The following is a 27,766-nucleotide window of genomic DNA, read 5'->3' as shown; positions in this document are numbered from 1 at the left end:
CAGGATCTTGTTGGACCTGCTATAGTTGCTTGGGCTTCAGGATCCACAAATTACATCTCCAAACCGGAAAGAGGTTTTGAATAGCCTCATAACATTTGATACCAACTTCTGAAAAGGATAAACGTTCTTTCTGGGCTGTTGGGATACCACAAGGTGCTTAGCACAAAACTAGGTTCCTATTGTTAGGCTGTGGTCAGTTCATTATCGGAGAAACTGATATTTTGACCTAGGTGATACTCCTTAAAACAATTCCTTCCAAACAAATGGATCAAGGAACTGAGGTTCACTTGAATAGTGTCACTGCATAGTGTTTGGAAATGAACCATTTTCCGCAATAGTTGATGTGTTTAATAGTCTGGAGGACCAGTAGTGGGTTTTTTTGTTTTCCCAGCCCTGGTATGCAGTGTTTCTATTACCTTATATATGTCTTCAGTGAAGTGATTTGAGTGGATATGGATCCCCCTTAGAAGAGATTACAGGGGATTATAGAAGTTAGTAACACAGCCAAAATAGTTGGTAGTCATCCTTTCTTAATGTGTTTCCCACTGTGCAGCTAATTCTTCCATCAATGAGACAATAAAATAGCGAAGATTACATATGTGCTGAATGATGGACATATTTGACCAAGCTGGGAGGGATGTAATTTATAGAACAGTGCAAGTGCTGAGAGATGCTGCCTGCCCAGGTGACAGGCTGCAGCGGAGAAAAGGTTCTTGTTTCCCTCTGGATGGCTCCCCAGAGCTCAGTGACAAATGACTGCACTGAGTTACACAGTTGGAGAAAATCTATTAATTGAGCTGAAAATATAGGTCACTTGAACATGTTGTGTATTTGAATACTCCTGCAGTAGCTGTGTGTGTTGTCAGTCTGTTTAGCATCTTGGGGCTGACCCTTCTGTTTGTTCTGTTTGCATTAGAGGAGGTGCTGCGCTACAGCATCCTGCATTCGTATATCTTTGGTACAGAAGTCCTCTCATTATAGTTCACTTACAAAGAAGCAATCTGTAACCTTGCCAGACTGACTGAAGCTGGTTATGTAGGGAGAATGTGCTGTTTGCGAATGAGGCGTTTTATCTCTGTTACGTTAACTCCTCTCTGATCTCTTCACAGAATAGAAATTAGAGCTGTTAGAGCTTGCAGACAGTCTTACACTGAATTATGTTGACCTGAGTGAGCTAGCTTTGTTTCCTTTGATACTGGAAGATGGCATCTTACGTGTATAAACCCTACTAGCTACTCAAGTGGAAGTAGTTGGGCACGCTTAGCCTCTGTGAAGTGTGACCTGGGTATGGATAGAGGAATTTAGCTCCAGGTTTCTGTTTGGGGTTTTGTTTTGTTTTTTAAAACTTGGCTTTATTTTTACCATCCTTGTACTTTTACTTAGTTTGTTAGCTCCTGGCAGCAGGAATTGTCTAATTGTTCTGGTTATGTAGGACCTTGTGCTGAAGGGCTCTGAGCATTACAAGTAATATTAACAGGAAAGTCGTGTTGAATCCTATATTCCATCCTAGCAGACAAAGATTTAGAAATCTCCTGTTTGTTAGTAAAATGATCTTAGTGTATACACTTACTGAAAGGAGCTTTTCCGTTTTGTCATGCGCAGAGTATGTCCTTGTTCCTTGGTTGTGGAAGCTGAAAGTTTTCCTGGGAAAGATTCAAGAGATGGGACTATAATAGGAAAAAAACAAACCAAAAAAAAAAGTCTTTGAACTACTTACAGGTTAGCTGAGGAGACAAGATGTTAGAAGCTCAGATAAATACCAAGTTGAAACGTCCACAATACGCCGTGCTTTGAAATGGCCTTGTTGACATGCTGGGAGTCAGCACCATAGGAACTCTGTGGCAGAGTCAGTCTCTGAACTGAAGTATTTTGCTTCAATCTTTGTTAAAGGAAATGCAATGAAGCAATATGCAGTCATAGCTATTTTTATGGAAGTCATTAATAGGCTGCTGTGATTATTCCAGAGGGGGTGACAGCAAGACACAAATGGCCCAAGATTACATCCAAGATTTCACCTGCACAGCTAGAAAGTACCAGATCTTCACAGAGTAACCAGGGAAGCTGATCTCACCAATGCTTTTATCAGAACAAACTGCTCACTGCATAGGGGGTGATTTTTTTTTTAAAGACAGAAATGATAATTATGATACCTTATCTGGTCATCTACCTGGCACCAACCAGAGAAATTTATGCAGTACCTGCCGAGCTGAACCAAAAAGATGGCAGATCGTTTGCATTTCAAAATCATAAACAATTCAAAGGCCACTTTGGGAAGCTGTTCCAAGTGTTCATTTTGTTCTCCCTAATTATTTCTATTTTATTTATATATATATATATATATATATATATATATATAGACATATTCTGGTTCTGTGTTTTACAGTCTGCAGTCAGCGATGCTTCATGTGGTACAGCAGCTTGCCAGGATAGGTATAAACTGCGGTGCGGGATCTAGAATCGTAATCTCTGAAGGGCAGACGCTGCTGTTCTTTGATATTTTCATTCCTGGCCTTTAACTTAAATTCTGTAATTGCAACTCTGCAATGTTCTCCATTTGACTGTAAAATGTTGTGCTTATCTTGGTGTCAATTGTGTGGATGTAGTTGGACATGATGTGTCAAAAGATTCCTCACAGGAAGGTGCTCTGAAACTCCTCAAGCTGTGTGACAAAATGTGAATAGCAGCGGGAGAAGGAGATTCTTCCTTCCAGAGAGAAGCTTGTAGCAGGCAACTGCCAGAAATTCTGACGCAATGGGCAGTCGCGGTTCAGGAACTGCAGGACTGGGATTGCAGATGTGACTCACAGTATTGTGTGTGTGTGCAGGGGCATGAACTATTGAACAATAACCTTGTCTCCTTATTGTGTTTGTAAAGCTATAAGCATGTAGCTGGAACTACATAAACACATACTACCCAAAGAGAACTGGTGAAACTCCCCATACGACACTGTGCCAGGATTACCTTTTGGAAGGGGAAGGGAGTAGAAAGAAAAGCAGATATGCTTCAGATCACGCTGCACATGATGGCAGTAAATGTCAAAGCATTGCGGCATCAGGGAACTTGGAATGCAAGGGAGATGCCGCTGAGAGCTGAGGGTTATGAAAACTGCAGGGAGGTGATTTGAATATTGAGGACAGAGAGGAAGTTAGGCTAATCCCACTGGGAGATGTAGAAAGCCTTTGGGAGTACTAAATGCCTAGGCGGAAAGAACAGGCTGGATTAAAAATTTGTATAAAGGACTAAATTAGCCAGATTTGTGAAGGAAGAACTGGTACGGTGAACGTTATGTTGGCCAAAACTAGCATTTTCCTTGTTCAGCCATATCGAGATGATGTTGTGTGTTGGATTTTTTAAAATGTGTTCCAGCTACCTTCGTTGAAATAGATGGCATAGATGCTTTACCATTACTCGGTGAAAGGACTGAAGAGAGACCACGTGTGACCAGTTAAATGCTACTCTAGTTTACCACATGTCTCCAATTTATTGCTACTTTCTATGAGAAAATGTATAAAGAGAAAAAACAACAAGCAAGCCGAGCTGGATTGACTACTAACTACAGATTGATTGTGAAGTTTATTGGTTGTTTCCTCAATAGTGCCAAATCAGCACCTGATGTAGAAACAGTGAGTGGTTTGAAGAAAGGTCTAATTAAAACCAGGATGGAACTGAGCGTTTATAGGGGTTCAGCGTATAAGTGATCTTTCTCCCCTTGGGTAGTAGCAGTGCAAAGGAATGATCCTATTGCCAAGGCAACTTTTGTTGAAATTGTAAAATATATTTTACAGCACATTCCGTCATGAGAAGGAATGGGAAGATGAAGTTGTTTTCAGCGCCATAGCTTGCAAAGATGGAAATAAACTTCTGCTTATGCTGGGATTCCCATACATTTTATTTTTTGAACCATTTTTTAAAGAGCGCTATTGTCTTCCGGACAGTTTTTCTGTCCTAATTGCACCCCAGCCCTGGGTAGCTCTAGAAAGAAAACCAAGTTTAGAATAGATACTGCAGAGACCAAAGGAAAAAATATGGATTTGATTCAGAAAAAGCACACACACACATGCTCAGTTTAAATACGTGGATAAAGTGTATATGTGGATAAAGTATATCAAGTATATGGATAAGCAAGAATATATGGATAAAGTTAGGTATGGTTCTTGCCTGTAAGAAAGGCTCTTATTTCTCTTGGTTATGTACTAATTATGGTCTGTCCATTCTGTCACACCTCTTGGTTTTATGCTGTAAACTCTTTTGGTCAGTAACCATTATTTTCATTCTACTATTTAATTCAATGCACGTGCTGTGTAAGATACTGAATAGAGACAATCTGGCCCACAGAGTTTGCTTTGAGAAAGATAAATTGGAGAAGAGAGAGAGGACAAACTAGGAAACCTGTGAGCAGAAAGCAGTTGAGCTACTTACAGGACTCGTTTTCAGTAAGTTTCAACTGAAGTGGAAGTGTGCTGTGTCTAATGTATTTAGGCTATTTCTCATATAGAACCTGTTATATCATGAATGTCTGAACCATTATTACCAGCAACTCCTCAAAAGCATTTTCTTCTGACTAGTTTCCTTGTACATTTGTCTGTGTTGGATAAACCACCTGCTTTTTAATCTCAGATACAGATGTTTCCCTGATAGTGCAGAGAGCTCTTCCCAATTTTCCAAACATCTTGTACATCAGATGTTGAACTTAAAGCATGGATCAGCTCTGGAAAAGTGGCGTTTTAAAACAGCCCTTCTTACTCTACTAATCTGCTTCTTTATGTGGCCAGAGTTGTGTCTGATTTCAGAGCTATAAATAAGCTTCTGCCTCCTGCTAGCCACGTGGATCTAATGCAAAAGGGGTATGGAGTTTTTCTAAGGAACATGATTGCTATTGATTTCTGGGAGGAGTCTGTGTGTAAGTGCCTTTGGTGTTCTTGAAAAGCTTCCCCAACCTGGGTATGGAAAAGGAAGAATTCTCATGTTGTGCCAGAAACGTTCCTGTAATTTCCTAAGGGGACAGTGGGATTGAACAAGTTCAGCTTAACTCTAAGAACCCAGGCTCAATTTGTAAGGGTGACATTTAGAAAATCTTCTTTTGCTTGTAAACCTAGCCCGTACGGTACGGGAGTTGATTTAACAAATAATGTCCGATGGAGGGATACAGTTCCCAACCCAGAATTGCCCTTGCAAACCCCCTGAGAAAGTGTCTTTCTACAGTATGTGCCAACTATCCCTCTCTCAGTCTGGCTGTGCCAACTATTGAGCAAGTAAAGCAAACACAGAGCTGGGACTCAACATGCTTTGTTACCTTAAAATAGATATAGGTAGCTTTTCCTGGGCATCAGCTGTGTGTGTTTAAATTCGTGTAGGGCATGGCCCTCCCTCTCTGTAAAAGAGTGAATCCAGGGAAAGGTCGGTTTTCCCATGTGTGAGGTTTCCTGCTGTAAAACATGTTTCAGTGTTTTTTTGCTGAAGTGTGCAAAACTGGGCTTTCAGCTGCATAAAAGGCTACCAATTTGCTTGTTCCAACATCAGCCAGATTTAACTGAAGTTTCAGAGGTGAGGCACAACCTTCCAGGCCACCTCCCCTGGCAGCCTAAGTTTCACTTAATAAAACAAGTTAAGGTAGATTAGAGGCAATTCTTTAAGGTCAGTTGAACTTTCACTGGAAAATACGAGTGCTGGCAAGTATGTGCAATATGTAATGCAAAATGTTTAGGGTGTGGGGAAGTGTAAAGGAGCCATACCACAGTGATGAGCTTGGCTAGAAAAGAGAAATTAAAAAGTTCCTTAGTGAAAACACCCTCAGAGCTGGGTTAAGAATTTAGGGGGTTGGTAGAATGTTTTTGTTACCCCCAAGGGGAAAACCAGGAGATCAAAGCCCACATTCACGTAAGAATGCTTGCTTTGAAATGTGTCTATAAATTATAGCACGTACGTTGGCATCTATTGTAGTCCTTGGTATTTACTTGAGTGTATAATGTGAGATTCACAGTACCCTGAGTTCTGTGTCTTAGTGTGTAAAAATAAATGTTGATGAAGGCAGTATTTCAGGTTCTCAAGTTTCCTAATAGTGTTTTTGCCTCTTCCCTATTTTCCCATGGTCTTTGAGCCTCATTCCAGTGATTGTATGACCCGGCCACTGACTCTCGGGCTGAAGGGCATTCCTGTAGGGGTAGCTGGTAGGTTTTAGAACTCTCTACCTGCCGCTTTGCCACCTCTCACCGTTAAGGTGCCTGTTGTGGCTGTTATCTTCTCGGTCAAGGCAGACTGGGATGTTGCTCCCAGGGGAATCCGCAGCTGTTACCCCTCAGTCAGCAAAGTCGCTGCCGGGGCATGTCACCCTTAGCTTTTAACTCTTGAATCAGGCTCTGTTTCGTAGCTCATCCAGAGGCGCAGGAGACCTGACTTCTTGGCATGGCAGAACATTACCATCAGGCTGTCCTAAGCTTTATGCGTCAGGCTCTTTCTTCCCCTCGAGTCTATGTTTTTAAGTGTTACATTTTAGACACCTCATTTGCTTTGCTGCCCAACAGAGATTATGTCGTTTTTTTGGCACAATTGGATTAAACTAGCAGACCTGGATAGCTTCCATTGGCATTTCAGGAGATTTGCTGTAAGGCAAAACCTGTGACATTCATACCTTCCTAAGCTTGTATGACTCGGGCGAGAACTGCAGTCGAGGTCTTGACCTCAGTTACTTAAGCCCCTTTCTCCCAGGAGCGTTCATCACTTTAATCACAGAGTCCTAAATAATCAGTGGGTAGCCTGTAATTAGGGGCTTGTGCCCTGGAATCCTGCAGCCTGCTCCCGGTGTGCCGAGCACTCCCTGTTTTGATTTCCCATTCCCCCAAAGGATGTTTGATCTCAGATTTACACTTTAGAAAATTAAGAAGGGTACAGCACCTCAGTCCCCTGGCAGTCTTCCTGCTTTCGGTGGTAGGTGCCTTTCTTTCCTTAAGTGTCTCAGTGCTGCAGCGATTGACACACTTGATTTAAGAGTTTGATTTATAGACTGATACTCAGCCTGAAAGTCAGCAGTTCCAGGGCTGCATAAATCAGCCTGTCTCTGGGACTAATACTTCCTTATTTATAATTTCGACAGGAGATGGAATTCTTGCTCAATTCTTTACATTTCTTTCAGATGTAATCGACCACCCTGTCCTTTGGTTTAAAGCTATGTGACTTTGCCACAAATAGAGGGAGGGGGAAGTAAGCTGAGTCCAGGAATTGCTGTGCTATAAAAGCTTCATATTGTATGCTCTTGGACTTTGCTTTCTCCCAGCTTCCTTCAAGCCCACACAAGAGATGGACTTGAGGTTTTTTGGCTTTCTTCCCCTCCCCCCTTGCTCCATACATACGCTGACCTTTTAGAAAAATAAATAAAAGATAAAGAAGGACCTGGAATGTTGCAGAATGTGTGTACATTTTGCTCTCTGTTGTTTTCTGCTGGGATTAGTTGTTTACAATGGGGGAGAGAGGGAGGGCAGAGGAAGGGGGGTCTGTGGCCTTTACTGAAATTAGTGGCATTTCAGAGTGATCTTGTTAGGTGGTCCGCAGTTTAAAGACCTAAATCCTTGTAATCCCCCCATGCCTCCTTGGCCACTACTCCTTGTGCTCTTGTTCTCTCACTTAAAAAAAAAAAAAAAAAACAACAACCAAAGTCAGCCTCTCTGTCTCTCAGATACAGGCGCGTAATATACACACGCGCGCACGCACACACACGCTCTCTCTCTCATATGCTTTCATTCACACATTGTACCTGTATAACAAATTAATGTCTTAGCTAGCCGAAATCTACATCTGTTACCACTACAGGACTGGGCTTGTAAAACGCTCTCCCTAGAATGCAGACGCGCACTGAATATTTTTATTTATTTTCTAAAAAACACTGAGCTGCCAGACTTTCAGTTTGTGATTACACTTAAAACAAATTCAAACTGAAATTTCAGCCATAAATCAAATGCCCCAAATTAGTTCCTCTTGTGGGTTTGAACATGCTCTTTGGATTTTAAGGTCAGAAGATATCCGTTTTCACAGTGCTGAAAAGCTTAAAAATATACTATGTTTTAGGAAGAAAAATAAATATGGTTTGCATTATAAAGCACTACATCCAATATGTGCATATGCGCACACACAACAATGTCGATGAAGCTGAATGCTGTCAGATCACCTTTGAGAACTAATAGCACCTATTTGTTAAGCAAGCCAGGAAATGCAGCAGCTATTTATCCCAGGAGAATACAGCAGATTGTCGTGAGATGTCATATTTACCCTGCAAGAGAATAAAAGTTTATTCTTTACTCTTCAATTTAAAAAAAATAGTAAAAATTAAATAAACACACAAAATACTTCTCTTGGCAGGCTTTATGGCATAGTTTAAAAAAAGGCATTTACAAATGGTTTCAAAATGGCTGTATTACATCTGTCAGCGGGTCAAGGGAACACCCACAAATTGTGTTTTTATCTCTTGAAGTTTTGTTCCACTTGAGCAATAAAAGCCAGATTCACTGCTGCTTTGTGTGATTGGGCTAATCTTAGTGTTGAGTACGGTTTTAAAACTTCTGCATTTGGTTGGTTTTATAAGTTTTAAGAAACTCCGGGGGTGGTGGAGTACTTTGTTGTTATTTTACACTGGCATTGGACAAGGGTAGGTTTGCAAGCACCTGGCACAGGCAAGTTCATCTTGGTTCCCTGGCCTGTCCTTCCCAAAAAATAAATGGTTTGGCAGAAAACATCCTTATCTTTGATGTTAATGTCATCAGCAGTTTTTTTTTTACAATGCTATTTTTTCCCTGGGAGCTGAAAAACTATCCTCAAGTAAGCTCTGAACACACATCCAATACTCTCTAGTCTGAACTCCAAAACGACAGCTTAAATCCCTTTTCCGTTTGTGTTACAGCCCATGAGGATAATACTGAGAGGTATAGCATACCCAAGACTCTTGTTGTGCTCCGAAGAAGTGATGGCTGGTGGGAACCTAAAAACTGGGCCCTCCCAAAGCGGGGGAAAGCTCTCTTCTGAATGGTGCGAAGTGGTGGAGGAGGAGGGTGTTTCGGAGTATGCGTTTTGGATGGGAGCCATTTCAGTGGGAAACGAGGAATCTCTCCCATCACCTTTGCTAGTCCTCTTGAAAGCCAAGCCAGAGTCGCAGCAGCGGTGGGCAGTTCTCCCTCCACTGATTCATTTCCTAGCCTGGTTCCAAATGTTGAATGCTCTCTCTAAGCAAACACTGTTGCACAAGATGATGGCCCGCGCCGCTGTGCAGCACATGAAGCTATTAGAAAGGAAGTGGATTGTGACAGTGTGAGAGCAAAGGCAGGCAGGGGTCTGCTGTGTATCTTTGCCGCTTTTTATCTTATTAACATGTTAGTAGAAACCTTGCCAGGGCAACCTGAGCTGGTTACTCGGAGCATAATTGCTCGTATTGCCTCCTTATAGGTCAGAGGAGGGGGAGTTTAAGCGAGTTGAAAGAATGATTGTTCAGAGGGGACAGTCATAACTGCTAACTAGAGTGGCTGAGGTCCGCTTTTACTCCTGCAGCGTTCATACTGGTTTTGCGAGGTAGATGGGTTCTGCTCTGACTAACATAAGCAACAGAATTTTCTGTGTTTAATGCAAGAATTTGTATACTCTGTAGTGAGGATGTGTTAGCAGAAGAATACTGACAATTAATTTTAGGGTTGGCGATCTGGAGTGAGGATTGATATTTCTTTTTTCTCCAGAGCTAGCTCTCCCCAGAATATTGAATTCAGGCTGAGGGTTCTGCCCTGCCACCAAAGCCCCTCTGCGCTGGCAGCTCAAGCTCCATGATAACTCTGCTGTCCATGAGCCAGCCTGATGGCACAGTGCAGTGATGTTTCACTAGCGCAGTGAAAGTGTTGAGCAGTGGTAAAACTTGTGACCAATATAGGGAACAGCTGGAGGTGTCACAGTGGCTCATTAAACTGCAGGAGTTGCCACATAGAAAATCATTGAAGCCAAAAACTTCAAAAAGAGATCAGCTGTTTGACTGAGGATACCAAGAATATTCACAATTCTTATAACTAACATTAGCAGAAACGTGGAAGAATTATTAAATGCCATGATTCAGAGTGGGACTAATACGAGGGGGCAGATTATCTGCATCTGTCTGGGGTTATACATCTTGTTTATACCTTTCTCACAATCTGCTGTTTTTGATGTGTGTTAGACTGATAAAATAGTGTTTTTAAGCACCTTTTGGCGGGATGCCTTCAAATTCTCTGTCCTTCAAGATTTCTAGCTATCTTTGCACATGTGAAAATCAGGAGCAAATCATCTGCAGCATAGCTGTGTTTTTTCTCCATAGCTTTGAAAGAAACTACATCAAATACCATATAACACTACTCATGGTGTTGACTGAGCAGCACTTGAGTACACATCATGGATATTTGTTAAGATTCACAATTTCCATTTTACTGCTTGGACAGGCACATACCAATGCAGTAACTCCCTCAGTGTCCCTCAGCAGGGGAGTTACGGAGCCAGCGCTTGGACTTTTGAACTTCTTTCCTATCTCGAAGATCAGATCAGATCAGCAGATCTGAAAGCCTGCTCCTGCAGATTCAGAAACATTTTGCAAGAAAGCAGGTTACTTTTGTAAAGCTCGGTCCTGCTTGGCTATGCCCTGTGCAGCATTTCAGACTTTGTGGTGTCTAAGGCTGCATGGATGTGAAAATCCACATCCATGGATGTGGAGGAGTTCCAGCTTCCATTGGTGTGAGTTTCATCGGTTTAGTATTGCAGAGCAATCGTATTTGGGTGCTTGAATGTAAAACGAATAAGGTCCACCAGTTGAGGTACTGACCTGTATGAAACTTCTCAGCAAAATTCTCAGGGAAGGAACGAGCTGCCTCTCTTCTTTTTAACTGGGCAGCTGAGGCACAGAATTGCAGTTCCCCAGGAAGTCTGTGGAAAAACTGAGACTTGGTCCAGATCCCAAGTCCCAGGCCATTGTCCCGTCTGTGGAGTCCTCTGGCAATATTTGTTCTGTTAAAGAAGCATACAGGAAAGCAATTCTAACAGGAGGTAAAACTGGAAACTCTTTTTGCAAACCCATTCTGACAAATGACATTTAAGTTTTTCCAAGAACAGGGTGTGAGGATCCGGTCAGGAAAAGTGGAGATTTTGAGAAAAGAGCATGAATTTACTTACACGATCGTGTCATAGGCTTATTAGATATTCTGGCAGATACCTTTGTTTTGTGCCTGTCATTTTAAATCATTTTCTTGCTTCACTTTGTGTTTGTGTTGTAGGTGCTGTCTTCAGGGCAGTGTTATTTGTCATAATGCCGTGATAGAGAAAGGTGCAGAAATCAAGGACTGTTTGGTTGGAAGCGATCAGCGGCTGGAAACCAAAGGTAAGCAGAGGAGGTGTATTTGCAGTGCATTTATAAATTTTTTTTAGAATTTCTTACTCCTGATTTTACTCCTATTTCTTCATAAAGTGCCAGTAAACAGTAGCAATTCTACGACATGGTGTCCAATAATACTAGGATTTGCTTTTTCATGGAAAGTACAGGTTCCTGGCATAATAGTAGTTCATGGACTTCCTCCTCTGAAGGTGATAGAAAAACACTGTTTTATTATAAAGAACGAGATTAGATGCCGAGACACTCTTTTCCCAGAGGCCACAACTTCTTCTGAAGTTGTCTTCAGAAGAAGGAGCTGTTACTTCAACTAATAACCTCTGTCAGTGTCAGGAGTGATGCATTCAAATTATTGGTTGCTCAGACTTCCTTCTCTTTGGAGATGCTACAGGCCAAGGGTGCCAGCATGCTCCCATCCACCTTGCTCCAAGCAGAAGCTCAAGGTGGAGTATCATACTAGGAGCTGCTCTGCTCAGTACTAAGTACAAGAGCAGCTGGCTACGTTAAGATCTGCTTTACTTAAACAAAATGCTCTTTTGGGGCTTCAGAGAGGTTACCACTACATGGCCCTCATTTGGGCAAAGTCAGGCCATCCAATCAAACTGTGAGTAGCAATGGCTCAGTAACCACCTAAGTGGAACTGTTGATTTCCTGCCCTAACAGATAATGGGCAGGAAATGGCTGTCTCAAAGACTGCATCCCAAGCAGGGGCTTTTTAATGAATATTTATGGTTGGGGTTTGGCAGATCCCTGCTCTAGGGTGTGGACTGAGGACAAAAGTGAGTTCTTTTGCAGGCTCCACGTGAAGTTATTTAGTCCGACCAGGATTTGTTTGCTTGCTTTGTCTTTATAGCCTATGGGTGGATTCCTGATTGTAACTGTCCTAGCACAGAGCAAGGTTTACACTTGCGAAGTATAGCATGACCTACTGTCAGCTGTCTATATGACAAGTTTTCCTTTAATTTGAAACTAAAAGGAAAAAAGATTGATGAAAACAAAATATTGATCCTGCACTTGCAGGAAACATCTAGGAAACACCTCTTGAGTGTTTTCCTGTGCACTGTGGTCTTGGTCGTGTATATCTCAATCTCTGCTTACTCACCGCTTTGCCTATCACAGCAGTCTGAATCAGTGGTCCTAATGTCACATTTGGTTGTTAATCTGCAGTGAGAACTATGAGGAGACAGGATGTAGATTTAGCTACTATTTTGAGAAATGAAACTGTGCCTGATTTCTTTAGTAGATCATATCGAACAGAAATGCCATTCTTTGACCTTGCTCCACATCTATTTCAGTTGTCTCTTCCAGGATGCAGATCCTAGTCTGGTTGATTTTGGTATGGAAGCCGTTCTGTCTCCTTGATTATCCTTGTCATCCTTATCTGAACATTTTTCAGGGTCTCTAGATGTGTTTGGAGGGAGAGAAACAGAGCTGAAACCCAGGTTCATCTGCCTGTTCTTGCAGAGGCTGGTGCTCACTTCTGCAAAGCTTAAACCCCACTGTTCAGTGAGTCTGTGGGCTCTCTAGCTGAACTTTTCAGGAAAGCATGACTGACGTTAGCAAAGACACATTCAGGTAGATTATGAATACGCCATTATTCTGAGTGAGAAAAAATAATAAAGACTCAGTTCATTTCCCTGCCTCAGTTTCCTAACCATTCTGGAATTTTTTGGGGCTGGGGTCTGGTTCTCCTCGGTGGTCTGGGATCTCTCCATGCAGTTCATGACTTATTTCCTGAACTATGGAGTCTTTCCAGCCCAGCGTGCCTCTTCTGACCTTAGCTGGTCCCACAGTAAACTGGGCCCTCTCTTTCTCACTGTGAAAACATGCCCATAACTTCCCTTCTCCTACCCAGGACTTCCTGTATCTCGTGCCAAGCTTTTGGTGTGGCCCTTTAAGTCTGTTTCCACGTTCCCCCTTTCATCAAGGCTTTGGCTGTGTTGTTCTGTTTGGTAACTTTTCCTTCCTCAAACTCCAGCCTCCACAGCCAGGTTAGAAAAAACTAGTTCTCTTGGGTTGGAGCCACCCTTTGTTGCAAGCTGATCACACTTCAGTAGACGTAAATGGTAGCAGCTGGCTGTTGACCTTGGTCTGGGAGCTACATGCTAGAAGCCTGCTCAGCAAAGCTGCATACACCTTCCCGGAAACATTAAAAAAACACAGCAGTCCCTTATTCCAAAGCATCAGTTAGGACTCATCAAAGGTACAGAGCTCTCTGCATCATCCTACGCAGCCCCAAGCAAATCCCACAGTTGACTTTGCTGCAGAACTGGCTGTTTGCTCCCCCCTCGGCCGTACGAGTCCTGGCCACACTGCCCGGGTGGTTGAGGGTACAAGAGCTCTTTGAGTCAGTGGTGCACTGACCTCCTTTCAGAAAAAGAACTCCATTTCCATGCAAGGAGCATGGCAGAGGAACAGCTACCACAAATGATAGGCAAACGTTACTCAGACCAGCTCTCTTCCTTTTCCTTCTTCAGAAGAGGCAGGGGCATATTTAGGGTGGTCCAAATAGTACAGCTGGGAGTAATGGGACTGGTTTAAACACAATTTAGCTTGGATATCTGGAACATTTTCCTAACGATGTGGTCTGGTGGGCTGTGGGATAGTCTCCCTGGGGACGTGGTGAGAGACCTCATCACTTAATAATGGGCTTGGCAAAGCTCTGGACACCTAACTAGAGGAACGCTCCAACACTGGCTTTTAGGGTAGATCAGATGCAGCCTATTACTTCCAAACTGAGAAGAGAGTGAGAGACACAGGGAGGCCAGGTAACTGTCAGGAGTGACTTCCCAGTCCTGTGTTGAATTCAGCCCCATCACAGTGCTGGCCAGAGATGGTACTTTCTAAGTGCTTCTGTTCCTGTCAAGGTATGGCGTTTTATTAAACTTCTGGATTTGCAAGCAATGCCTCCAGAGAGCTCTACTAGTCTCTTCCTCCTGCTTTTATTACCATGCTTAGGAAGCATCCACTTTCCTTCCTCTTTGATACTTTAATTTAAGGAATTTACAAGTAAAGAATTAGCAGACAGGCTTTATGAAAGCTACCTCACTCAGGCAGCAGTTTGAAAAGCATGTTGGTACCTAAGAAGAAGGAGGTAATTGTTAAAGGGATAGGAAATGGCAGGCAGCAGTTCTGAAAGAATTTAATTGCACAAAGCATTAATCATTGTTTCTAAGACAGTTATTAGACAGTTAATTAGGATTATGCTCCAGCCTTTTTGATGAACCTGTTTTTAAAGAGGAGCTCAAAACCAGCATGCACTCATTGAAGCAGGACTAGAGAGAGGAAGCATTGCTGATGGGCCAGTCAAGGAGTCACACGAGCCCTACCTGGAGTCAGTGACTACAGTTTCCAAAGGCGTCTCTAGGCTAGATTCAGCAGGGCGTAAGTTATACGTCTGATACAGGTTAATCAGGAAGAGGCGTATGCAGTAAATTGGCATAACTTTTCCTTAAAGCAACACCGAGAAAGAGACGTTGTGAAGGCATGCACGTAGGATAGAACTAGCAAAATCCACACAAAACTTCACACCTTGTCCCCCACCTTTGTCTTTGTTGTCTTTGGGTCAGGGATGTCATATGTGTTGGATATTAAAGGGCCAGTGTAGTCTGGGGACTGTTTGAATCATTGCACACCCAGAAACTGCATAACAGCAATGTTGTTGCTGCAAAGTGTATGTGCAGAAAGGGAAAAAATACCAGCACTGAGGGTGGTGGTGTAATCCTTGCTTGGCATCCTGGTACATGCTTAGTAGTAGCGTTAGCTCCATGACTAAGGTGTAGACTAAGACTTTACTGTGCTTGGTCCTGTATAGTTTTTATGCAACCACATATTTTTATTTTCCTTGGTGCCCCTGCCACAGTCAGCGCCCAGAATGGGTAACATTTGTTGAATGCAGAGTTGTTCCATATTCCTCATTTTCCTATCATTTTTAAGTTTGTGGCTGAAACCTTAAATACTGTGCACTGTGCAAGAGACAGGATCTTTCCTTTCTTATGGCCTTTTTGCAGCATTCATCATCTTAATGCTTCACGACAGTTAACAACCTCATTTTCATCTCTTCAATGTAAACGTGGCTGGTTTTTCCTCCTATTTTGCAGAGAACTGAGGGGCAGGGCGATTCAGATCATAAGTGCCCATTCATGTTGACTGGCCAATTTAAGAAGTCTAGGACTTAGCATTGTATAAGTACCTTATGGAATCAAAGCCAGGATGTTCCACGTAATTCACTGTGCCTGCAGTGTGCTGTGGTCATGGCTGAAACACCTACAAAGTGCCTAGTTATTAACCGTTCCTGAGATGCATGTGGAAATAGCTTACTGGTAAGATGTGTATGGCACAAGCAGGGGTAGAGCTAGGTTCTCCAGGGCAGCGTTCAGTGTCCTTGACTAGCAGTCTGTCCTCCCTCTGTGGGCATCTTCTTGGATCCGCTTCTTCCAGAACAGGCCCATCTTGTGCATGCAGTGGGGCAGGACTGTGGCAGAGGTGATCATAAACCTACCAAGGTTGCACAGGGAAGCTCAGCTAAAGCTGCACATGTGACCTGTGGCATTTCCAAGCTATTACAGACTTGATACTTTAGCCTTAACATTCTCTTTGTAAATTTTTTTTTTTTTTTTTGGGGGGGGGGGGGGGGGGGAGTCAGTCTGAAAAAGACCAGTTTTATTATTTGGGATCATATTGGCCCTTGCATGGATCATTAGCAGGGTCAGAAACTCTGATGTACAGCTTTTGCTGCTCCAGCTGATGGGAACTGACAGTAGTAGGTTTTCTTCCTTAAGAGGAGCTGGATCTAGAGCAGGACAAGAGGAGCTCTTTGCCAGTAGGTTTCACAGGTGTCCATGGGCATCAAGAGCCCAGAGATCCACTTCTGGTGCTGGGAGAAGAAGGCTCTAGTAACTATAATCTTTCCTGCTTCTGCCACCCGGCATGAGCGCTTGAGTCTCAATTACGTCAGCTATTTCCTATCTGATCCTGACTCCTGCTAGACAGCTCTCTGTTCAGGCTCTTTTTCCAGGACCAGTCTCATCTCGTTCCCAGTCTTCTCTTTGGCTGCTCTTCCAGTCTTTGTCCCATGGAGATTTTTGGTTCTCTCTCTTACTTGGTTATTCCCAGACACCCACCTGACTCCACCTCCGGTCTCTGATCAGAGCTGCTATTTCCAGTCCCCTTGCCTAGCAGTCCCATGCTCCATTTCCCATCTGGCACTCGCCTCCCGACTGCTCTGAGTCAGGCAGCATCCCTGTCCGTACCGCCTGAGTGCCCGGGCAGGATCATTCTGGCCACAGGAGAGAATCAGTTCTGTGCCGAGCGCTGCATGGGTCCATAGCCTAGGGATACAAGTGTGGGGAGAGTCTTGTTTTCCTCCTGCACCCCCACGGTCAAGAGTGCTCAGTGCAAACAGAGTCTCTGGTGCTTTTAGCTGCCCTCCTGAGAGCATGTGCAAACTGAGATTTTTTTCCAGTGGCTTATCACGTAGCCAAAACTGTGGTTTCTCACAAGAACAGAAAAAGGCACATATCCAATAAGGAATGGCTCCTGTTTCCGATCATTTTCCAAGTCCTGTTCCAAGCCTGGAGTCCTAGGACTTCTCAATGAAACAGTGTAAGATTGTTTTATATTAATGAGGGCCAAACAGCACATTTTTCTCTAATGGCATCCTCTGAAGGCAGGTACAGTTTAGGAAACCTCCGCATGTGAATACTTGACTGCTTGTGAGGGTGCTTCACCCTAGCCAAGATGTAGCAGGATGGGGACAGGAAGGAACTGACAGACTTTCTGATGCTCTCTCTGCATTTAAGTAGGGGCCAGCCTCTGCTATTGCAAGATGCAAAGTACTTTCTGGTGAAGTCTTTGGGAACTAAAAGCACTTAGCACGATATAAGTTGGGATCAGAAGGCATGCTGCAGCGCAGATGGGAGTTATGAAAGCTCCCAAAGAACGGACACAGACTAAACAGTGCACACATGTATATTGTGCACTGGAGCGCAAGATGAGCTGGAGAAGAGGTACGAATGGTGTAAAGTCATCGTGAAACTGAGAGGTCCGTGGGATTTGTTCCCTAAAGTAGTTTAACTGCTAAGTGTCCCTGAAAAGATATTAATTGGCAGTTAAAGTAGGCATCTCTTTAAAAGTTGTCATTTTTTGCATCAGTGACATGTTTCTAAGTGATCATAGTAAGCCTGTTCTCCAAACTGTAAAAAAAGTGTTTTATGAGTTCTGGCCTTAGTGGTGGCATAAAAAGAGTGTCCATTCAGTAACACTTTGTCCTCACCTCCGCTGCCAGGGACTGTTACGTTGCACACAGCGTCATTCTTGGCCGAGGAAGTTCAGGCTTCCTGAACGAATGGGTTAAATCAACTGCCACGCTTGCAGCGTGTTGATTGTGAAAAATCTACCCGTAAGGCAGCAGTTCTTAGCCTTGTGGAAATATTTTTACATGCTCCACGCAGAGAAAATAACCACTTGTGCTCTGCTAGAGGTCAGCCACATGAAAGAGCAAGGAAGAGTACCCTGATGGATGCCTGAGAAAGGAAAAGGACCTTTACTTGTGTCCAACGCAGCAAGCAGCAGTCTTCAGGGAAATACGGCATCTCTGCCATCTTAGCAGGAAGTGTGGATGGAGCGTTTCAGAATGACATTTCTGAGATCTGTGCTGGCATTTGTTGTGAGGTGATGATATCACCATGGGAGCACATCGATCGCTGTAATCAGTCCCCTTCTTAAACAGGTTGCTAGGGCTCTTCCATGTTACTAGGACTCTCCCCGAGGAACTTGCTATCTCATGCACAATCCTAGTGCTTGATCTCGCTTTCCCTAGACTAACCTTTCTCTAAAAAACCCCTAGCAATCACTTTCCCGTATGTGTCTCTCTTCAGTTCCTTCACTCCCTCCAATCCATCTGGTCCAAGCCACACTGAATTCAGCTGTCTTTGAGCACTGAATTCATTGTTGCTTTCACCTTACATTCCCAAAATATGCCTGTACTGCTGGAAAGATTTGAGGGCGAGGGGTTAATATTGACTGAACTGGCAGAAAAGCCTCCACTGAACCGGGTGAGCTTTGGCACTGGGCATCGGTGTTTGCTCAGAGTCAGCGTACCAGAGGAATGAGATCTGTATTGACCGCTTGTTCTTTGGGCTGGAAGCTGGGTCAGGGCCCCCAGCTGCAGACCAGAGCTGATTTGCCTGAAATTATTGCCAGCCCAATTCCTAGTGCTCCTGGAGGCGAGTTGCACATCCCACCTCTCGGAGCAGCCGGGACGCACGGCCCGGCCCGTGGGGGATCGTCGCTCCCTGAGACCTACAGGTGTGGCTGGCTGTTGCACAGTGGGGTTAACAAGGCGCTTGGGAGAAAACTGTGAGACCCTCCTGGCCTTGGGGGTCGTGTTTTGGCCACCACCCATCTCTAGCTATCCCATAAGTAAAGTGTGGCTAGGGAAAGAGCAGGCTTTGACTGGAAAGCCCCACTGCTCTGTAAACACAAACAAATCAGCTCCCATCACCTGCTTCCCTTCTTTATCTCTGCATGTAATTTAAAACACCCTCCAGCCTCCCAAAGTGAAGCTTCAGCTGCTTCCCATCCCCTTAAGCCCCTTTAGTTCCTCTCCCCCCACAACCTGGCTGCTTTTCCAGGGCCAACCATCGCTGCAGAGACAAGTTGCTCTTCTCTCCCACTCTCTGATCCTTTCTGTCCTGGGTGAATGTGGTAGGAGCCACCCACAGCGTGTTTTCGTGCATGCGTTTCTGCAGCCACCCCTCCCCCCTTCCTAGTTTTTTAAGTTAAACTATCTCTTGCTTTAAAGAGAGCAAATACACAGCAGTGGCTTTCATCACTGCTGTATAATAGAGCAGTAATTCTGTGCCAGGGACTGTTTTCTATTTTATTTTAAAGGGTTTATAAAACAGTGTATGTAATTGAGTGAGTAAACTGAACGTTTTCTGGAGCCCCTGAGGGCTGGAACTTCGTGGTGGTCCTGGGCCTAGGCCCTAACCTTTTTTTTTTTTTTTTTTTTTTTAACTCCCTTTCCCCTCCTTCCCCTCCTCCTTTACAACCCAGCGTTGCCACCAGCAGCAGCAGCAGCAATCTGTCTGGGGCTAATTGAGCAAACAACAAGGAGATGCTTTCACATGGCTTTTAAAGGAATGCTCCGGCATCCCCTTTCTGTAAGCAGTTTCACAGGAACCTGCCAGGAAGGCTGTGCCGGGCTGGAGAGGGAAGCGCTTGGTCTGCGGCCCCCGTTCTGGTGGTGGGGTTTGTGCTGGGATGTGGAGTCATTTCCGCCCCTCTGTTTATTTGCATTACAATTTGTTTTTAGCCAAGCACCAAAAGCTGTGCTGCTCCCCAGCTCACTAGCTCTCCTTGTGTTGCGCGTATGTTTTTAAGGGGCTAGTGTACAGTATGTGTAAACAAATGTCTTCCCAAGCAGGAACGCATATATAACGCGTGACAGCTTTTTGATTTACGCTCAGTAAAATCTCTGTGGACACTCAGCTCAAGCACCCAGGCTGACTTCAGGCTGGGCTGCGTCAGCGAGTTGTAGCAAAGTGCTAATCAGAAGGTTGAATGTGTTGATCAGCTCTGGATTTGCTTAGCACCAGATGCTCCCAATCTGAGAAGATCTCGTTGAACATGATTTAAGGTTGCAGAGTCCAACTCTTAAGGCTTTCTGAAAGTCCTTTCTCTAATCCCTCTTCTTTCTCTGTGGTCTGAATGCATCTGTAACCCTGCCAGTGTCAGATAAAAGACAGCCTGGTAAGAAATCCCTAATGGGGAGCTGGGGAAGGAGAAGGGAGCTGCACAGCTAAGCATGTGAGGTACTGTTCTCTCCTCCCCCCACCCAGCGTTTCAGGCAGAGTTTCTGCATGAACTGAGCTTGCTGGTACCAGCCAGGGCCACTGGCAACTGGCAGCCACGCTGACAATGAAACGCTATCCGCAGCTCAGCTCTCTTTGGCACACACGGTGGAGTCAGAATTCCCTTCCCTCTGTAAGGAGGGCTTTGGGAAGCAAAGAGGGAAGCAGGGTGAATCCTTATCTGCCTATCACATCCCTTTGGGGTGCGGAATCAGGCTTTGTTTCTAGCAAAACCATTCCCTTTATCGCTTAGAAACTTTCTCGCAGATTTAAGGCAGGCATATTCATGTGTTTTCTTTTAGCCTGTACGAGGAGAAATGAGTTTGACGATTTCATGCAAGTCTCTGAGGTAGCAGTGACCTGCTGGGCAGGCTGTGTGTGCCCGCTTCCGAGTATCTGGGCCACACAGATCACAGAGGCAATGAAACAGGCAGAGGAAAGGGAGATTAGGGGATGGGTGTTGTGATTTCCTGTGCAACTTTGGCAGGCCATTTAGCTCTCTAAACTTGCTGCTGCCTCAGTTTTCCCCTCTGTAAAATGGGAATGCTCTTATTCACCCACTCTTGAAAAGTATTTTGAGATCATCAGATGTAAAATACAAGATATCAGAAGTGCCTATAAGCATGTCAGTGCAAAATACAAATATTTGGTACCACCTCTGCAACAAAGTATGTGACAGGAACCCTCCCAGCTCTGCAAGTTTAGGACAGTGTATGTAGGATGCTGTATGAAGTGAAGCAAAAAGTTTCTTATTAAAAATATTGCTACAGATAACCTATATATAGAACCATAAATTGACATTGTGTTTTATAAGCGTACATGAAGGCAAGTTTAATTTGCAGAGGCATAACGTAATTACTCTCACTGGATGCTAGCCAGGGTCTTATTCACATCACAGAAATCAACATGATAGGTAGTCTGCTTGGAGGAGATTCAGGAATGGAGTCACAGGAGTTGCTACAGGGCCTGTTTGAGATATATTGGGAAAGTTGTTGGGGGTGAGGAATGTTATAGCAAGAAGTGCTGCAGGTTGGATTTGAGGTACCTTGGCAAAGCTGTGTGGGGTCCAGGAGAGGAGGGGAAAGACGCTGAAGGCTGGACTTGGGGCTCTTGGCAGAGGAGTGCTGGAGAGGTTGTGTGGTGCTACCTACATCACACTTGCACCTGGCACTCTTACAGTCAGTCCCTCATTTTCCGGAGCACCACATGCACCTCTGCTCGTCCTTCCCAAAGTGCTAGAGATTGGGCTCCAAGCGCCAACGTCGCGCTCCACGTTCTGAGACGTCAGCACGAGGCTCTAGGTTTAATTATCAGTTGTCACTAAATACCCTGAGTGAAGGTTTGAAATACCCGATCTGAGGCTGAAAGTGAAAAGGGACTCCTTGTTCTTTGTCCTCAGGAAGGGTCTCTGAAAGGCAGTCCTGTGGCTAACCCAACTCTGTCCCCTAGGCTGAGGAGCCAGAAGGAGCCATATGATTGTGGGGTTGGCGTTGTAGTTGAAAATTATCTTTCCACAGTGCAAATACTCCTTGAAGTTTCTAGAGCTGTTTTTAAGCAAACTTTTTTCTAGAGTGATGGTTTGCCTCATGCAAAGATAATGTCTTGAATTCTAAACCAAGAGAAGCATCGTGTTGGCCCGGCCAGTTTGAAGATTGCCAGGAATTTCTTTACATAGCTGAAGGTAGCATGTTTGTTGTTTTCCAGCCGTCTTGCAAAATCTGCTCCCCCGAGGGGAGGATTTTTAGGTGGATAAATAAAACAAAACTAGTTATTTACATCATCCTTGGCTATCTACCCCCACTGCTGTGTAAGGTGTTGGTGTGTAAGCACAGCCTCCGTTAGTGTCTCTGAGCACCTCACAGGCCTTGATGGATTATCGCAGACACTCTGAATATAAGAGCTGATTATTATTCCTGATATACAGAAGGGAAAAATGAGGTACTGAATGCCTAGGAGCATCGTTCAAACCACCTGAATTCCACCTGAGTAGGTGTCCAAGTCCCAGGGAGTGATTTAGATTCCCTGCCTAACCCTGACGGTACCTCGAGGACACCCACTTTGAGCACAGAGGCAATGTGTCACATTCTGAGGCCACGTGCTTGCTTTTTTAGGCACTGGTCTTTCAGTTTTGCGTTTTTATTATTTTGCCCTTAGATCGCTTATTTGCAGTCCTTCCCTGACAAGCTGCTTGTGCATTTTAAATGGAAGGCTCTTTCAGTACAGTGTATTAACAGTGCTGGAGCAGGGACTGGCACATTAATACGTCCACTGAGGCTGTGCAGAGCTCCTGCGAGTAGGCAGAGGAGTGACCTTGTAAAAATGGCTCCTCCAACAAAGCTGCTCCATGGGAGCCTGAGGTGGGCTGTTCTCTGAATCAGCGCACCCCTCAGCCTCACCGTGGAGGTGATGACTGTGCTCAGAGGCCTTGCTTCATGTGGGCAATTTTGGAGACAGTTCATCTAGATTCTTTGTATCCAGGAAGGAGAAGTCAGGTTTAGAAAAAGAGATTCCCTTTTTTGCCAGAGCTGAGTTGGGGTTGCCGAGAGGCGCAGTGACTGCATCCCTGATGCTGAGCAGCCCCTCACCTCCCAAGGCGCAGTGCACTTTGGGGACACGTAGCGGTCTTTAGGGCCAGGGTGGGTTACTGATGTCTAATTTTATGTCAGAGCTGCTTGTTGGACGTTGACGGTTCCTTGCCCGGACGTAGATGTACACCTGTCAGCAGCAGCTGTGACTTCCGTCGGGCCTTTGTTGTTTAGTAGTGACACATACATGTGAAAACTCTCATTAGACAAACCTTCTGATGTTTAGTCAGTTGTTTAGGCTTTTGCCATGTGTGTGGGATACTGTCTGAGAGATGCTGGAGTCCAAAGAAAGGCAGCAAATCTGCGTTCGAGTTCCCTAGAATCTGCTTTTCTCATTTGTTTTAAAGATGCAGATTTGAAAAATGCAAAGTCTGAAGCACGGCTGCAAAACTCAATTCCTCTTCCTTTCCTCCCTCTCTCTCTCTTTTCAGCCAAACATGTTAATGAAGTCATTGTGGGCACTGAACAGCTGATGGAGATATAACCCGAGTAGGTTTTAAAGACGATTTTATGGAAGCCAGCAGCAGAACCAGATGTTCAGCATCGTAAGATCATCTATACAGATCAGTACTGGCACAGTTTACCCTGTCATTGCTCCTTTCCTGTTCAGCTTTATATTTATGTCTTAATAAAGAAGTATTTACAGAGCGGTGTGTCCGTCCCCCCCCTCCCCCCTCATTGACATGCACGCGGGTTTGTGCCGGGTAATATCAGTTCCTGCGCGCTGAGCGAACGCACTGTACTTTTCCAGTAGGACGAAGCACGGGGACCACACAGATTGTGCCCAGTCGGAAGAACGACTTAGCTGATCTCCCTGTGATATAAACCAAGTCCCTGTAGTTTCGCACCGCCATCCCCAGTGCTGGGAGAAGCTGCTTGGGATGCTGCTTACGCATCTCATCAACCCAGCAGGCAGGCTGCGAAGCACAGCGGCAATGCAGGCGGCGTCTTCGCAGCCCTGCAGCTTCGCCAGCCGCCTCCTCCTCCTCCTCTTCCTCCCTCTCTCTCCCTCTCGTGATGCTGCCCCGTAGCACAGAGGGGTTTAATCTGAGCCTCTGCTCTTCTGTAATGCGACTGAGGAGTTTGGTTCCCGCTTCCACTAGGGATGAATTTGGTCAGTGACTTTGAAATCCTGCCCGAGAGCAAGTATGTGGGGGGGCTGGAGGGATGAGGGAGTGTGGAAGGAAAGTAGAACATAAACAGTGGATACTATCTGCCATATTTTGATGGTGCTTGTGCTTGTAGGTCCACTGTTTCTAATCCCAGACAGGAGGTCTCTTCCCACATCTAAACAATCTGTGGATGACTATACATATGTGAGATGAGTAGAGAGCGCTAATGTGAAATGCACAGCCTTGTGGTCAGTGGTTGTGCCAGGATTGTAAAGCACCTGGATGAGATTGAAACACAAGCTGTTCTTTAACATTTATAAATTGGACACAAGTTCCTACCTAAAAGCTGTTTATTAGAATCCAGTAGGATTCAACGGGACATTTATCTGAGCCTGGCAGTTTGACATCCAGAGGTGCTTACAGCAACTGGCTGGAAAGATATTTCATTAACTGAAGTGATAAATTTTAAATGCATGCTTCGTGGGCACCAGTGTCCCCTGGGGAAAATTACAATTTCCTAGCTAATTTGACAGAAGAGAGATTATAATCCAGACATTCCCTGAGTTTCGTAAACAAAAGTCCTACTTTAAAGGAACAGATTGGAATGGAAAGTATGGTTAAGGATGAGATTTTGGCTTCAAGGCCTTTTGCAAGCTGCAGGAAAAAGAAAAGTACTGCAGTTCAGCTCAGGCTTTGTGTTAAAGGTTTTACCTTGTGTATGTGTGCAAACATGTCGGTAAGGTACAAACCCTTTTTCATCCAAGGATTGCAGGGGCTTTACAAAGGTTAATAAAGAGAGGAGCCTATATCTCTGTGAGGTAAGTGAGCATAGCATCCATTTTACATTTCAAGAAACAGAAGTACAGTGGAGCTTAAAGAGCTTGCTTAGCGTTTTACCAGAAGTCTATGGCAAAGCCAACAGGAGAGATACATAGGTAGTTTGGTTCCTGGTCCTTTTGCTTAACACAAAGCCCTTCTCTTTCTGTTTTTAGGATACATCTCAACTTCTGAAAAGTCAGCATCCCCTCACTTAATAGCTACGGTTTTTACCTCCTTGTGCCTTAATTATATGTTAACGTCTCGCTTTAGTCCTTTTGTTTAGCTAATTTAAGAAGAGGGTGGGGGACACTTTACTGTGTCGGTTAGAATTTAGCATTAATTTAGTGTTCTCTGACACTTGAAAACCTGGCCGGGATTTGGGGCGTTTTCTTTTCCTTTTTGCCTTTTACGACCTGCAGGTGTTTGGTGTGAGATAAAAGTAGATCCCAAAGTGAGATTTCACAGCACAAATTATCAAAGTGAAGATTCGCTCTTGATGTAGTCTATGTGTGTGGCAGTAATTATGAAAAATAATTCGGGATAATAGGGCCCTCAGGAATCCCAAGGCAGGCACTGGGAGGTTAACCCTTCCTCATCTAACCTGGTCTCTGTGCTGCTGTCATCATCAGGTGAGCAGATGATGGGTTGAGTCAGGAATCTTTGCCCATTGAGCGCTAAGCGTTACCACGTTACTGTGCTCGGTGTTACAGTCTGATCTAGAAGGTGATCTAGGAGATGAAGTTCTGTTCCCAGATAGTTTTGGGTGTGACTCTTTGGTCCTAGGTCATCCAGGCCTTTCTGCAGAAGTTACCCATACCTGCTGCTCACCAGCTTTGAGGAAGAATTCATCTCCGATTGCAAGGAAGGCTCCTCACCTTGCTGTGCTACCGAACCCTAGCAACTGAGCATTGCAACGCATGCCCATCACAGTGGTATTAGGCACCATGGCAGTGCTTTACAGGCAACATTTTTCTGAAGAGATGGAACTTCCCAGCTCTGTAGATGCTGGCACTTTCTTGACGAGCTTGTCCTGAAAGCTGTGATACCCAGGGAGTATGGATGGCCCCTCTGGCTCCAGAGAGATTCACTAGGCCGTGTCCAGCCAGCAGCTGCTAAAAGGTTTTTTCTCTGCCAGGGCAGTGGGTTGGAGTGGATGCAGACCCAAGCTGGAGTGTGTGCTCACACCTAGCCTGCACTTCTGTGTGTTCTTTGCCTTAGCTGCAGGGAGAACCTCATTCAGTAAAGCTAGCGCACCGTCACAGTGGCACCATCAGCCGTTGCTCTGCCTGCAGAGCTAGCGTGGCCGCTAGCTAGCACCTTCCTGTGTTAGTGAGGCCCGAGGAAACCTAAGGCTTCAGGGTAAAGCAAAGGCAAGGCTTCTGGTCTGATCCCTTCCACTGGCTCCTGTGAGAGGTGGACATGGCACCCAGGAGTTCTGCAGCAGAAGGGCGAAGAGGGTCCTTTCCCAGCATGTTTGCAGCTGAACCCATTTGTGAGATGCGTAGTTGGGGAGAGCAGTTGTTGGGCAGTTATGCATATCAACAGCTGTGGCTCTCCTACCTCAGCCATTCATAGAAATAGGTTGATCTTTCTGACAGAAGCAGCTCATTTGATCCCTTCCATGGAGACACTGCAGTCAAACCAAAGTGGATGGCTCCCATCTTCCAGATGTTACTCATTGGCAGTCTTGGTCTTGAGCTACTGGGGATAGTGGGCTTCCTGCCCAAGCGGTGTTCAAGGAGATATGAGACCCTTTGCACCTGGCTTGGATCTTGCTTTTGGGAGGGTATCTTTGGCTTGAGGGCAGAAGGGGAGAAAAGTGCCCGGCTGAGGGGCTGTGTGGCCTCAAGTCTGCAGGTCTGGGTCCCCTGTCCCCTCTCTCCAAGTGGCCTGGGGAAGGTGGGATTGCAGCTCCAGGTGAAGGTAGTGCTTACAATCAGATCTGGGGTGTGAGGGCCCTGCTGCTCTCTCGGAAGCTTGGGGAAAGGGTTTTTTTCCCCTGAGTAACATTAGCTTGCTTTCCTTCAGAGCATCTATAGACACCAAACAGAACCGCATAGGCATGGAGCAGTGCTATGAGGTGGCCTGGACATCCTCTGGCTGTTCTTTCTTTCTCACCTGATCAGACTAAAACTAGCCATTGCATTTGGATCAAGGTCAAATGGGCAGAGACTGTGTTCAGGTCCCACGGAGGGAATGTCTGCATCTCCCTTCCAGGCTGCCCTCTGCCAGCTCCCGCCAGTCCCCAGCTCTCTGCCGGTGCAAATGTCTGCATGGTGTGGAGTGAAATCAGCTCGACTCAGTTGGAATCTGTGACTTTGAGGAAGGGCTGTAGCACCTTTTACAGAGGAGGAGGTGGTCCAGGGGCCTTTCTCTTGCCTAATTATCTATGGAACTTAGGGAGAAGTTGATAAGGGGTGTGCAGTCCTAGCAGCTGGACTCGCCTGAACCTCCTTTGGATCCGAGCGTTACAAGGACTCATCAGTCTCTTACTGCTTCCAGCCTCCAAAGTTTATCATGCAGAGCTGTTCCGCAAGGAAGCTGCTGGCTTCCTTGCTCTCTTCTGCATCCCCTTTTCCTTCTTCTGGCTGCCTTGAAAGATTTTTTTTCACCATGTCCTGCCCATCCCCCTGACTTCAGTAGTGGGACCTTCCTAAGCTGGGAGACCGCAATTTTCTTTATAAAATCCTGCAGGTCCTGGGAACATCAGTGTTTTCAAGAAGAGCCTTGCTGCTTCTCCGCTGGCCAAATGTGCAGGGGCTGCATCTGGTTGCTGCCCGTCCTTTGCTCACTGGGATGTCTCGGGATATGGGGCTGGTACATGCCCCTCATGGCCTGGGCCGTGGCTCTTGCAGAGCACAGCCGTGCTGAGCCTCTCGCTTCGGTTTGCGCAGCTCGTTTCGTGGTTTCTCCTGACTGGTTTATCAGCCTCCCTGGGGGTGCTGGAGAGGAGCGCAATGGCTGTTGGTTGAATGTGTTTGTTGCCACAGGTCTGTGCCCTGGGTCTCCTGGCTCCCCAGC

General features: G+C 45.1%; 1 protein-coding gene across 1 annotated transcript in view; it reads left to right on the top strand.

Annotated features, from left to right (window-relative positions):
* Positions 1–23,461, top strand: part of EIF2B3 (eukaryotic translation initiation factor 2B subunit gamma) — a 101,822-nt gene extending 78,361 nt beyond the window's left edge. The window contains exons 11-12 of the mRNA XM_068952941.1: positions 11,262–11,365; positions 23,246–23,461. Coding sequence (XP_068809042.1) covers positions 11,262–11,365; positions 23,246–23,298 — 157 coding nt within the window. The 3' untranslated portion in view covers positions 23,299–23,461. The remainder of the gene's footprint in view (positions 1–11,261; positions 11,366–23,245) is intronic.
* The last annotated feature ends 4,305 nt before the right edge of the window (positions 23,462–27,766 follow it).

This window comes from Struthio camelus, chromosome 8 (assembly GCF_040807025.1).
Source record: "Struthio camelus isolate bStrCam1 chromosome 8, bStrCam1.hap1, whole genome shotgun sequence".
NCBI classification, from domain to species: domain Eukaryota; kingdom Metazoa; phylum Chordata; class Aves; order Struthioniformes; family Struthionidae; genus Struthio; species Struthio camelus.
This window is presented reverse-complemented; position numbering and strand designations above follow the sequence as displayed.